We start from the raw sequence: 14,519 nt of genomic DNA on the forward strand, positions 1-14,519 counted from the left end.
ATGTCAGTCTTGTCAACCCTAAACCATTTAGAGACTGTACGGACAACGTGGACTCGCGCCTTGCTATTGTTCTTCGCTGGACACTCCTCCATACTTGAAGCTCGGCTGCACATCACGTGACGGGGTCCCGCTGATTCGGCGAATGATTATCACTTCCTCCTCCTCTGCCGTCAATGCGCACTGATTTTTCAGCATTTCCTCATACTTTGCGGCCGTCGACTGACTCGAGTCAGAGGCAGTTTTAATACTCGATAATGTAAAATTACACATCGTGAAAGCAAGATTGACGATGATATCGATAACGATATATATCGCCCACCTCTAATATATATAGAGGCCCTAATTATAATATATATTAGGGCTGTCGAGAGATTAATAAATGTAATCAAGTTAATAGTTAATCAGACCTCTACTGTGTGATTAATCACATTTCTCTGGGGCTGAATTACTTCGCTCTTTAGATAAAATCTGTCAAATGAAATACTAAAATTAACTTAAAATCTGTTTTAAGATAAGAGGTATGTTGTTTGAATGGGAAAAATACAAATACATAACAGAATTTGAAGCATTTAACAACTCAAGCTCGTATTAATCAGTCAAAATAAAGTGTATTTTTAACAGTGCAGAGCTTGAACTGATTAAAGTGCCACATAAAGTGAAAATGTGTCTGAAGTAGTGTTTGGAATTGCCCACAATGAACTGCCAACTTAAGGAGCAGACAAGCACATACAGTAAACAATAGGTGGTGCTTCAAAGCATGTAAACAACTTGTCTGATGTCTGTTAAATTGAACATTTCAAACAAATGCAACATTTGCAATAATTGGCCTGAGGGCTGAATATAGTACCGGTATATGTCAAAACCGTGTCATAATACACAAAATAAATTGTCCTTTATCACACTTATTTGGAAAAAAACAACTCTAAACTGTGTGTATCGGTGTTATGAAACATATCTCGTCAGCTTTTTAATATTCTATTTTTCTTTCAACCAGCTGCTCAGGCAGACTAGCTTGTTGACATTTTCAGACAACAGAGCGGACCTTTTCTTTTGAACAATGTGCCCTGCCAAAGAAAATAGTCACTCACAGGGTACTGTTGTAGCAGGCGTGGCCAGATACTTTTGTGCAAGGTGGGCCAGCTTACTGTGGGCACCACTGTGTGCAGACCACCACTGTAGAGGACATGAGTCAATACTGACACTGGGCTCTGCCTTGTACCTGTCTAGTGTTTTGTCGCTGGAAGGTGGCTCTTCATCGGAATCTGACCCCATAAGTAAGAGAGCAATCTTCTTTTTTGGTGGCTCAAGTTCTGCATCTTAACTGCAGAGCTGGGATGCAGGTTCATCGGCTTCCAGCATCTCACTCAGTGTCTGCCACACACTTTTCCTCTCTGCTTTGGATAGGCATCTTAGGTCCTTGAATCGGGCGTCTAGGGCTGTGGATACTTTTAACCATGACAGGTTTGTGTTCTCTTTTCGTTTACTGAGGTCCTCTGTAAATGCAGCTTTGAAGCGTGCAATGTAGGCAGGGTCAAGATCTGTAATCTCCATTATGCGCACGAGATGGCACAGGACAGGCAAGACCACAGAGCAGGACACATTTCTCACCCCCCAAAAGTTCTGTTTTGTACCTTCAAATGTACATTAAAAAAAAAAACATTAGTATTGTATCAACAGCATTTTTTATGACAAACATCAATTCAGTGGACAGGCATAAAATACGTTTTAACTTATAGTAATGTTGTGACAAATCACATTTGAGAAAATTCATTCAGAGGGAATATAGAAATCAACTTGCCTGCAAGGCTCGAGCAATGTCTCCAACTTTGCTATCCTGTCATATTCACTTGGGGTTAGCATGGCAAAAGTGATAGCAGTATTTTTTTCAAAAATAAAAATGTAGGTTTTTTTTTTTTTTTGTCCAAATCCACTGCTGTAAATACAATACAATACAATTTTATTCATATAGCACATTTCATAACTGCTGGAGCTGTAACAAAGCACTTTACAAACATGTGTCATCATCATCATCTTCCAAACCGCTTATCCTATACAGGGTCGCGGGGAGTTGCTGGAGCCTATCCCAGCCGTCAATGGGCGAAGGCAGACTACACCCCGAACTGGTCGCCAGCCAGTCGCAGGGCACATTTGATTTATTATTATTTTTTAATTCAAAGTAGTTCTTCTCTTGCACTGACACTTTATTTTGACATCTTCGATTGAAACAGTAAAGATGAACTAGAGAATGCAATTTCTGCAGAAATTGCGTGTGAAGGCGAATGAAGTTGAATGAAAACTGCGGAATGCATTGGACTGAAGTTGAATGATACTGAATGAAGTTGAATGATACTGAATGAAGAGGGATAAAGTTGAATGAAAAGGAATGAATTGAAATGAAGTAGAATTAAGTGGAATGAGGTTGAATGATACTGAATGATGCTGAATGACCTCTATTAAAAACTGTGGAATGCTTTGAAATGATGCTGAATGAAATTGAATGACCTCAGATTATATAGAAAAGCCTGGAATGAGGAGGACAAAAATCAGAAGGGAAGAAAGAAGACTTCCGGTTCATTTCCGGGTCATTTAGGTCACTCCCGGTTCATTTCCGGGTCATTTGGGTCAGTTCTGGTCCATTTCCGGGTCATTTGGGTCACTTCTGGTTGATTTCCGGGTCATTTGGGTCACTTTCGGTCCATTTTCAGGTCATTTGGGTCACTTCCGGTCCATTTCCGAGAGAGTGAATGTGAGTTGAATGTTGTGAATTTGAAATTGGAATGGTGTAAATGTGAAAAGTTGAGTGTGCCAATGTAAATAAATGGTGAATAGTTGAATGTGTGTGGCTTTTTAAGGGTGAATGAGTTGAATGTGTGGGAAGTCGGAATTTTGGGTGTGTTGAAAAGCTTAATGTGAGTTGAATGAGCTGAATGTTGTGAATTTTTTCAAATTGGAATGATGTAAAAGTGAAATGTTGAATCTGCAATTGGGAATGAATGGTGAATTTTGTGTGCCTTTTTTAAGGGTGAATAAGTTGTATTTTTGGGAAGTAGGAATTGTGGGTGTGTTGAAAAGCTTTAACAATGTGAGTTGAATCTGGTGAATTTGAAATTGAAATGGTGGAAATGTTGAAAGTGCCATTGGAAATGAATGTTTTTTTGGGGGGTGAAAAATGGGTGACATTGGGGAAATGGTAAATTTGGGTAACAAAAAATATACTACCCCGGAAGGCATGAATTTTCTAAATGTTTTGAAACTTGGATGAAGTCAATCGGGTGAAAAATGTGGAAGGAGATGCACGGCAAAAAAGTGGAGTGGAATAATAATAATAAACTGTAGGAATAACGTGTGAAGGCCTTTGCCTTCACACAATAAACTCAGGCCTGTGTAAAAGCCACCTGTCTAAGGTCTCAAATTCTTTTTGAATGATGTTTCTCCCTGCTACAGGGGCTGAGATATTGCTTATTTTGTAGGTGTTGAATTTTTGGGAAAACATCCGGTCTTCAGGGGTGATTCCAAAGACAACCTTAGGTTTTGGGGAGCTGTTGAGCCAGGGGCTTTAGGCCTTAATGGGTTAAAAACATTTTAATTATTTAACTGTTGATGACTCTGTAGATTATGCTGAGTCCCATTTGCATAGACCTGGGCTCTCCAGCTGTGGTGATTAAGGGCCACTTTCCAGCATGTTTTAGACGTTTCACACCTCCAACACGCCTGAGTCAAATGATCAGCAAGCTCAGCAGAATCCTGATAATGATCCTGATCATTTGAATCAGGTGTATTGAAGGAGGGAACATCTAAAATCCGTGGAATATTGGGCCTTGAGGATCGGCGTTGGTGACCCCTGGCATAGAATATTTGTAAAAATCCGAGTAAAACAGCTTTTGCATGATAATTTGGAATGCATTGCATATAGTTCGTGTTTTACAAGAGCGCAGCAGAAATTTTAAATTCATATCACGTCGCAGGGTGTCCATAGATCAAGTCGCTCCAATGTACGGGTTTGAGTTGCCAGCCGTTTATTCTTTTTTTTGTTTCCGATGGTCTGGTCCAAATCGGGATCGGACGGACACAAGTCAAGGTGGTACCACCATTAATACACAACATCATATTCCCTGCCTGAGATTTGACTTGACCAAACCAAATGTGTGTTTGTTTTTTTTGTGTCCTGCAGGCGTCCGTGAAAAATATCTTCATCCTGAACAAAAGGAGCCAGACTTCACTCACATCAAAAAGGAGGAGGAGGAGGAGGAGGATATCAACAAGACACCAATGTCGTGTGGCCTTTTAAAAGGTAAAGATCAAGACAAGGCTGAGCGTGAGGAGGACAGAGGGGCGGAGCCTCCAAGCAGCAGATCAAATCATCGCATTACAACAAGAAGTGACTACTGGGGTCCATCACACGCACATAGTGATAGTGATGATGATGAACAACAAGCTAAAGGTGATAGGACATGTCCCACTGACAACAAATGCTGGCAATGGTCTCAGTGCGGGAAAACATTAAGTTCAAAGTGGTCTTTAAAAGTGCACACAAGAACACACAGAAAAGAACATTTTTCCTGCTCAGTTTGTAGCCAAAGCTTTGATCAGAAATCAGATTCACTAAGGCAGACAAGAACACATAGTGGAGAAAACCCCTTTTCCTGCTCAGTTTGTGACAAAAGCTTCGCTCTTAAATCATATTTAATAAGACACACAAAAACACACAGTGGAGAAAAAACTTTTTCCTGCTCAGTTTGTGGCAAAAGCTTCACTCTTAAATCATATTTAATAAGACACACAAAAACACACAGTGGAGAAAAACCTTTTTCCTGCTCAGTTTGTGGCAAAAGCTTCACTCAGAAATGTGATTTAAAAACGCACACAAGAATACACAGTGGAGAAAAACCTTTTTCCTGCACAGTTTGTGGAAAAAGCTTTGCTCAAAAGTCACAATTAACGTCACACATAAGAACACACAGTGGAGAAAAACCTTTTTCCTGCTCAGTTTGTGGCAAAAGCTTCACTCAGAAATGTGATTTAAAAACGCACACAAGAATACACAGTGGAGAAAAACCTTTTTCCTGCACAGTTTGTGGGAAAAGCTTTGCTCAAAAATCACATGTAATATCACACACAAAAAGACACAGCGGAGAAAAACCTTTTTCATGCACAGTTTGTGGCAAAAGCTTTGCTCATAAATCATATTTCACAAGCCACACAAGAACACACAGTGGAGAAAAACCTTTTTTCTGCACAGTTTGTGACAAAAGCTTCACTCAGAAATCTGATATAATAATGCACACAAGAACACACAGTGGAGAAAAACCTTTTTCCTGCACAGTTTGCGGCAAAAGCTTTACTCAAAAATCACAATTAACATCACACATAAGAACACACAGTGGAGAAAAACCTTTTTCCTGCACAGTTTGCGACAAAAGCTTTACTCGAAAGTCTCATTTAATATCACACACAAGAACACACAGTGGAGAAAAACCTTTTACCTGCACAGTTTGTGGCAAAAGCTTCACTCAGAAATCTGATATAATAACGCACACAAGAACACACAGTGGAGAAAAACCTTTTTCCTGCACAGTTTGTGGCAAAAGCTTTGCTCAAAAATCACAATTAACATCACATATAAGAACACACAGTGGAGAAAAACCTTTTTCCTGCACAGTTTGTGGCAAAAGCTTTGCTCAAAAATCACAATTAACATCACATATAAGAACACACAGTGGAGAAAAACCTTTTTCCTGCACAGTTTGCAGCAAAAGCTTCGCTCAAAAATCAACTTTAATAATACACAGAAGAACACACAATGGAGAAAAAACTTTTTCCTGCGCAGTTTGTGGCAAAAGCTTCACTCAAATATTAAATTTAATAATACACAGGAGAACACACAGTGGACAAAAACCTTTTACCTGCACAGTTTGAGGCAAAAGCTTTGCTCAAAACTCCAATTATACAAAACACACAAGTATACACAGTGTAAAAAAAAACTTTTCCTGCTCTGTTTGTGGCCAAAGCTTCGCTCATAAATGTGATTTAAAAACGCACACGAGAACACAGTGGAGAAAACCCTTTTTCCTGCACGGTTTGTGGCAAAAGCTTCACTCGTACTTCAAATTTAATAAAGCACACAAAAACACACAGTGGAGAAAAACTTTTTCCAGCGCAGATTGTGGCAAAAGCTTCTCTCGAAAGTCACATCTAAAAGAATGCAAGAACACACACTGGGAAGAAACCATTCAGTTACAGTGTTTGTGCTAAAAGAGTCTCCACTAAACCGCATGTTAAGAAACACAGAAACAAAGTGCTGGTGAGAATAGCAGTGATTCTTGAAGCTTAAAAAAAAAAGAAACTGAAGGAACTGAATCTTTGTGGTAAGCTGTAAAAGTGTAAATGATTTTGAAAAAATAAGATACTGTATATTGAATACTGAATTTTGCAAAGACCTTTTAAACACCCAAAGACAATTTTATCAGTGACATAAGAAGCATTGTGTGATGGTGACATTATTTTTGAAGTGTTTATATCTAACATGTAAATGAAATCGGATGTCAGTTGTCTTTACCTGTAACACCATTTGTGAACATTATGCTGTTTGGTTGTGTTTTTAATTGTATGTAACGGAAAAGGAGTGGGAAGAAACTGGGTTTCTGAAATCCCAGCCCTTTTCCACAGTCATCAATAAAATCACATGTTCCACTTGCTCAGCTGACCTTCATTACACTGTGAAAATGTGAAAACAACAACAGAACTAGAAGGTGAATAAGAATAAGAACAAGAAAGAGAAAAGCAAGTAGTCCCACTATCTCAATATTTTTTGAACGTCAGGGCCGATCTGGCTGGCCTGGAGATGAGTTGGCCACCCGATGGCGACTGGAGTCTGCGCTGGTTGGCTCCTGGAGAATCGCTGTGTTGCCACCTAGTTTTATTGAAGACTTTTCAGAGTCGCAAGAGGTTCTGGGGGACGTCACGAAAAATTGTCTATTTTGATTAAAGCAAAATTACATTTGTTTTTGATCATTGTTGACATATTAGTATTTTGTAAATGTATTATTTTTATTGGATTTTTAGTTTATAATCCTTCAATCTCATTTTTAAATGTAATGTATAATCAACCAAATATTTAGTCAAATTGTTTAATTCTTCTGATTGGGAAAGGTCTATATAAGACCTTGCACACTGTATAAAACAAAAATTCAAATCAATAGAAAATTATTAGTGAACGTAACTCAAAAATCATTAACTTGTTATGAACACTAATCTCAAATATGTAAGTAGAACTTTTGGGTTAGGGAACATGCTTAACTTAATGTAACCGAGTCCAGTTAAATTAGATAAAACAAGTTATTGTCCCAGGGTCCTTTGCGGGTTCTTCCAGCACCATTTCGTACGGACGTACACGCGCCTCTCTCAACTCATTGGAAAATTCACGGTGGAATTTAATGGAACCTGTAAACTGGAAGCGGACCCTTTCGTCTGAGCCAGTGTTACTTGGTAAGTAAAGTATTTTATGAACCGCCAAGGTGTTGTTGTTGCTCTTGTTGTTGTTGTTGTGGTATCACGTTAGTGCGTGTCACAACAGCCAATGGCTTAAGTGGCATAAATACATGATGTACTCAGCACTACTGGCGCCGCACTCCACAAAAGTCACTCCGTCGCATACACCGTATGGCCAGGCACACAAAAGCTACCGTTAATGTTTTCTCATTGTGAAAATAATTGCAAAATTCCAATTAACCGTTGGAGTATTCATTTAACTTGATAGCTTGGCTTCTCCGAACTAAGACTGCTCAATGCTTGTCCATCCCTTTAACCGCCAAAAGTCGCACTATTTTGCGACGAGTACGTCGCTGAATTAAACGCTGTTTTAGTTGTAAATATTTGTGCTTTTCCCTTATTAGACCAGCGTCGGTTACTCTGGTTGGTTTTGTGTGAGAGATGGGACAGATTGAATCTGACGCTTAAACTTGTCGGCTATTAACAGGCACCTAACATTGTCTGAGCTCGCTGATTTCCTATATTTCTTGCACAGTAGGGTGAATTGTGGAGCCTCGACACAAATCAACCAAATGTGCCCGCAAGATCTTAGAAAGTCACCACTTCAAAGTTTCAAAAGTTGCAGCCTTTTGAATTCATGATATCAAAAATGTTTTTTCTTTTTTTTTTTTTTTTTTTTTTAATCATGGCGCTTGAAGGGTTGACAAACACAGTATACATTGTAATTTCGGATCTAAAATTCATCCATTGCAGTTTTTTTTTGGGGGGGGGGGGGGCGGCTGTTGGGAAAATGATTGCACATCATGTCATGTGTGTCATCTTCCACACACACCACTTTTCCTGTACAGGGTCGCGGGTAGGAGCTGGAGCCTATCCCAGCTGACAATGGGCGAAAGGCAGAGTACACACTAAACTGGTCGCCAGCCAGTCGCGGGGCACACACAGACACAGTCACTGAGTGGGAATCGATCCCACGCTGCCGGCACACAACTCAGGTAAATGTTCCTCTACACCATCAGCGACCTCATGATTGCACATATTGATTAAAAATATGCACCTAAAACAAATGTACTTATTTTGACATTACTTTTGTAGTATCCATATTAAAGATGAAGTCTACCCATTTTTTTTTCCAAGAATATGTTCTATGCAGACCCACTACTTGAAACAAGGCATTCTGATTAATGTGTCGTTTGTCGAAGGTTAATTACCTACCGTAGGCCTATTTCACGTACTTTGCCTATCACTCAAGTGTTGGGATCTAATACGGTAAGTCAAGAAATCCAGGACACAACGCATATTCTCCTAAATTCGCAAAATGCTACAAAGTTCTTGACTTGTATCTGTTCTCTTTGTAATTTCAGGAGCATGATGTCCTCAAAGGCCTGCCAGTTCTCCTCACTCCACTGAAGTTTACAAAAACCTGCCTCGTAAGTAAAAGAAACATTGATATCAGTTTATTGACAAATCATGTTTATGTATTTCATTTAAATTATAATTATTTTCTCCAACACAGTTAAAAAAATCTCCTTGAATTAACTAAAAAAGACATTGTCAACCAAGAGTACTGCATATAAAATCTTTAAAATGAGTTCAACTTTAAAATCTTAGCAATTTCTCTCCCTTCCTCCTCCAAAAGAAGACCACATTCAATAACTAGTCCTGTGTGCTTTTTTGCAGGACACAGCGAAAGAAGAAGCACTTGCCTCAGTCACATTTGGGGTTCTGAATGTAATTGAAGATGCACAGCAGCAGGGTCCAAATGGAGTGCACCTCCAGCCCATCTCCACTGCTATCCTACTTGGGTGGGACGTACTGTTATGGACGTGCGGTTCACACCACAGGTCTTAATGCTCAATTCGGATTCAACTCGAGAGTAGCCGTAACCAAATAAAAGAGGAGATGCTACGAGCGTTTGAGCGGGTCAACTATTGTATGTGGACATAACTAGAGACGGATGGACTCCATAACCACCGAATCTTACATGACTATAACGTGTTATTATGTGGACAAAGGACATCTCCGCTGCTGTGTGCTTCAGACATGTGCCTTAGAGGAAAGACACACAGCTGAAAACTTGGCTGCTCACCTGCGGAGTGTGATGGGTACGTGGGCACTACAAAATAAAGTTGTTGCCTGTGTGCATGATAATGCAGCTAACATGGTGCTGGTGAATAAGACTCTGCTGGACTGGGAGTCAGTACCATTACTCATTACATTATTCAAAATAAATGCCATACATTGCATTGGCAAATGTATATCAGAAATGTATTTCTCTTTCAATTGTTCACCTTTATTCAGTCAGTTGTTGTTACATCAATAGAATTTAAATTTACAAACTGTCCTGAATGTTTGGGCTAAAATACCCCCTAAATACACAAAGCATTTGCATTGTAAACTGTGAATTCAATATGTATTAAATTTCAAGTTTTCTTGCTTATAGACTAGTCGACTAGTCGCAAATAAAATTTGAGACTAGTCGGCGGGCAAATTAGGGAAAATTCCCATCCCTAGTCTGCATAGATCATATACTTGAAAAAAATGGGTAGACTTCCCTTTAAGATTGAGATTGATACTACAAAAGTAATGTCAAAGTAAATAAGTAAATTTGTTTTAGGTGTGGGCGGCACGGTGTTCGTCTGGTTAGCACGTCAGACTCACAGTTCAGTGGTCGTGGGCATGTTCTCCCCGTGCCTGCGTGGGTTTTCTCCAGGTACTCCGATTTCCTCCCACATTCCAAAAACATGCATGGCAGGTTAACTGATCTCTCTAAATTGCCCCTAGGTGTGATTGTGAGTGCGGATGTTTGTCTCTGTGTTCCCTGCGATTGGCTGGCAACCAATTCAGGGTGTCCCCCGCCTACTGCCCGAAGACAGCTGGGATAGGCTCCAGCACGCCCCGCGACCCTTGTGAGGATAAGCGGTATCGATAATGGATGGATGGATGTTTTAGGTGTATATTTTTAGTCAATATGTGCAATCATGAGGTCGCTGATGGTGTAGTGGTACATTTACCTGATTTGTGTGCCGGCAGCGTGGGATCGGTTCCCACTCAGTGACTGTCTGTGTGTGCCCCGCGACTGGCTGGCGACCAGTTGAGGGTGTACTCTGCCTTTTGCCCATTGTCAGCAGGGATAGGCTCCAGCTCCTCCCCACGACCCTGTACAGGATAAGCAGTGTGGAAGATGACACACATGACATTATGTGCAATCATTTTTTCAACAGCCCCCCCCCCCCCTAAAAAAAACTGCAATGAATGAATTTTATATCCCAAATTACATTGAATAGTGTGTTTGTCAATCCTTCACGCGCCATGAAAAAAAACCAAAACATTTTCGATATCATGAATTCAAAAGGGGGCGGCACGGTGGTCGACTGGTTAGCACGTCCGCCTCACAGTTCAGAGGTCGTGGGTTCGATCCCGGCTCCGGCCTCCCTGTGTGGAGTTTGCATGTTCTCCCCGTGCCTGCGTGGGTTTTCTCCGGGCACTCCGGTTTCCTCCCACATTCCAAAAACATGCATGGTAAGTTGATTGGATACTCTAAATTGCCCCTAGGTGTGATTGTGAGTGCGGATGTTTGTCTCTGTGTGCCCTGCGATTGGCTGGCAACCAGTTCAGGGTGTCCCCCGCCTACTGCCCAAAGACAGCTGGGATAGGCTCCAGCACGCCCCGCGACCCTTGTGAGGAGAAGCGGTACAGATAATGGATGGATGGATGGATGAATTCAAAAGGCTGCAACTTTTGAAACTTTGAAGTGGTGACATTTTATATATGGTGAGATTTTATATACAGTACTCTTGGTTGACAATGTCTTTTTTAGTTCATCCAAGGGGATTTTTTTTAACTGTGTTGGAGAAAATAATTATAATTTAAATGAAATACATAAACATGATTTGTCAATAAACTGATATCAATGTTTCTTTTACTTATGAGGCAAGTTTTTGTAAACTTCAGTGGAGTGAGGAGAACTGGCAGGCCTTTGAGGACATCATGCGACTGAAATTACAAAGAGAACAGATACAAGTCAAGAACTTTGTAGCATTTTGCGAATTTAGGAGAATATGCGTTGTGTCCTGGATTTCTTGACTTACTGTATTAGGTCCCAACACTTGAGTGATATGCAAAGTACGTGAAATAGGCCTACGGTAGGTAATTAACCTTCGACAAACGACACATTAATCAGAATGCCTTGTTTCAAGTAGTGGGTCTGCATAGAACATATTCTTGAAAAAAAAAAATGGGTAGACTTCATCTTTAATATGGATACTACAAAAGTAATGTCAAAGTAAATAAGTACATTTGTTTTAGGTGCATATTTTTAATCAATATGTGCAATCATGAGGTCGCTGATGGTGTAGAGGAACATTTACCTGAGTTGTGTGCCGGCAGCGTGGGGTCGATTCCCACTCAGTGACTCTGTCTGTGTGTGCCCCGCGACTGGCTGGCGACCAGTTTAGTGTGTACTCTGCCTTTCGCCCATTGTCAGCTGGGATAGGCTCCAGTTCCTACCCGCGATCCTGTACAGGAAAAGTGGTGTGTGTGGAAGATGACACACATGACATGATGTGGAAATCATTTTTCCAACAGCCGCCGCCCCCCCCCAAAAAAACTGCAATGAATGAATTTTAGATCCCAAATTACAATGTATACTGTGTTTGTTAACCCTTCAAGCGCCATGATTAAAAAAAACAAAAACAAAAAAACAATTTTTTTTTTGATATCATGAATTCAAAAGGCTGCAACTTTTGAAACTTCGAAATGGTGACAGATCAAACTATTCCATAAATCTGGAGATGGATATCGATTGATCAATTTCAAAGATTTTGTGGGCACATTTGGTTGATTTGTGACAAGGCTCCACAATTCACCCTACCGTGCAAGAAATACAGGAAATCAGCGAGCTCAGACAATGTTAGGTGCCTGTTAATAGCCGACAAGTTTAAGCATCAGATTCAATCTGTCCCATCTCCCACACAAAACCAACCAGAGTAACCGACACTGCTCTAATAAGGGAAAAGCACAAATATTTACAGCTAAAACAGTGTTTAATTCAGCAACGTACTCATCGCAAAATAGTGCGACTTGGCAGTTAAAGTGTTGGACAAGCATTGAGCAGTCTTAGTTCGGAGAAGCCAAGCTATCAAGTTAAATGAATACCCCAACGGTTAATTGGAATTTTGCAATTATTTTCACAATGAGAAAACATTAACGGTAGCTTTTGTGTGCCTGGCCATACGGTGTATGCGACGGAGTGACTTTTGTGGAGTGCGGCGCCAGTAGTGCTGAGTACATCATGTATTTATGCCACTTAAGCCCTTGGCTGTTGTGACACGCACTAACGTGATACCACAACAACAACAAGAGCAACAACAACACCTTGGCGGTTCATAAAATAGTTTACTTACCAAGTAACACTGGCTCAGACGAAAGGGTCCGCTTCCAGATTACAGGTTCCATTAAATTCCACCGTGGATTTTCCAATGAGTTGAGAGAGGCGCGTGTACGTCCGTACGAAATGGTGCGGGTCTGCGCATGTCTGGAAGAACCCGCAAAGGACCCTGGGACAATAACTTGTTCTATCTAATTTAACTGGACTCGGTTACATTAAGTTAAGCATGTTCCCTAACCCAAAAGTTCTACTTCCATATTTGAGATTAGTGTTCAGAACAAGTTAATGATTTTTGAGTTACGTTCACTAATAATTTTCTATTCATTTGAATTTTTGTTTTTACAGTGTAGTGCATGCCAGAGCAAATGAGAATCATGAGGTCGAAGGAAATGCCCAAGGAGATCAGAGACAGATATTGTGGCAAGGCACAGATCTGGCAAAGCTTACAAAAGAATTTCTGCAGCACTCAAGGTTTCAAAGAGCACAGTGGCCTCCGTAATCCTCAAATGGGAGAAGTTTGGGAAGACTAGGGTTGCCAACCATCCCTTGAATAAAGAATTCGTCACGTATTTAGGAACGTAAGTACGCGTCCTGTATTGAGTTGTAAAGGGACGCACTTTGTCCCGTAATATCGTCAGATTAAAAAATATTTAAAATGTCGAAGGAATTAATGAACAGTTCCCTTTATATGACAATTTACGGTAACGGTCCTAGGCCCTCCCCTGCTCTGTGACCAATGAGGTGACAGCACATTTGTGCATATCAGGATACAGAATCCGCTTATCTTATTGGTCAAAGTCATCTCGCTTGCCAAAATAGACAACGGAAGTCAACAAAGCAGCATGACAAAGTTGTTGTCCACCAGACAATGCCAGAGATAGATATGGTATGTAAAGAATGATTTGGTGTCCAATCGAGCCAGCGTTTCTTAGGTATGTGGTGACCTGACACTTTGCCATACTGGCCCAGGGCCAGCGGGCCACCGTTAATGTAAGACCCTGCTGTATAACCCTGGTTAAATAAATGTTTTCATTGATAATCCTAATCAGTTAATATCAGATATTTATAAATGTCCCAATCTTCTTAGATGTGCTAAAATGGGGGGTAAAAAGCTGACAGAGTATAGAGAAACTTTGCCTCAGTGGCAAATTCACCACGATGACAAAGTGGCCTTCATAAACAATTGTGATCCCAAAACTATTCAGACACCTGTCACTTTTCCAATTATGAGTAGACAAGCCAAAATAATACCAAGACTGTTTCACTGATATGACCATAATGCTATCCCCAAGGCTAGATAGAGGTTTATAAGGTGGGAGTCAGGAATCCTCCATTTCTGCCATAACTGACTGATATTCAATGTAAAATATGTATTATTTAAATCTGTGTCACTCAAGATTACTGAACTACAAAGTGAAATGTAAACATTGAATATGGAGATACCGTATGTTGGCCTACTGTATGTTTTCTTAAATTGCTAGGTGTTAAAGCTTACCTTAAATGAAGTGTTCAGAACAAACACGGATGTTTAGACTGCTTATCTGCGCATAGTGGGATCAGCTCTGCTGTTTCATAAAAACCATTACCGGTATTTGTTTGACAAATGTTCAGTCTTCTCAACATGATTCCAAATTGGTGCAGG

General features: G+C 40.3%; 1 protein-coding gene, 2 long non-coding RNA genes and 1 pseudogene across 3 annotated transcripts in view; 2 read left to right on the forward strand and 2 right to left on the reverse strand.

Annotated features, from left to right (window-relative positions):
• Positions 1 to 6,695, forward strand: part of LOC147138062 (uncharacterized) — a 12,530-nt gene extending 5,835 nt beyond the window's left edge. The window contains exon 3 of the mRNA XM_086046870.1: positions 4,172 to 6,695. Coding sequence (XP_085902996.1) covers positions 4,172 to 5,916 — 1,745 coding nt within the window. The 3' untranslated portion in view covers positions 5,917 to 6,695. The remainder of the gene's footprint in view (positions 1 to 4,171) is intronic.
• LOC147138063 (E3 SUMO-protein ligase ZBED1-like) lies at positions 976 to 1,860 on the reverse strand (annotated as a pseudogene).
• LOC147138064 (uncharacterized) lies at positions 4,762 to 12,997 on the reverse strand. Its single transcript, XR_015088931.1, has 3 exons — positions 12,894 to 12,997; positions 11,859 to 12,005; positions 4,762 to 6,948 (listed from the first exon to the last, which is right to left on the reverse strand). It is a non-coding gene; the product is annotated as an uncharacterized LOC147138064 (long non-coding RNA).
• On the forward strand, positions 7,363 to 9,742 carry LOC147138065 (uncharacterized). Its single transcript, XR_015088929.1, has 3 exons — positions 7,363 to 7,485; positions 8,337 to 8,918; positions 9,169 to 9,742. It is a non-coding gene; the product is annotated as an uncharacterized LOC147138065 (long non-coding RNA).
• Positions 12,998 to 14,519: the final 1,522 nt, after the last annotated feature.

Source organism: Filicampus tigris, chromosome 12 (assembly GCF_054856515.1).
Source record: "Filicampus tigris isolate MCC_2025a chromosome 12, RoL_Ftig_1.0, whole genome shotgun sequence".
Classification (NCBI taxonomy): Eukaryota; Metazoa; Chordata; class Actinopteri; order Syngnathiformes; family Syngnathidae; genus Filicampus; species Filicampus tigris.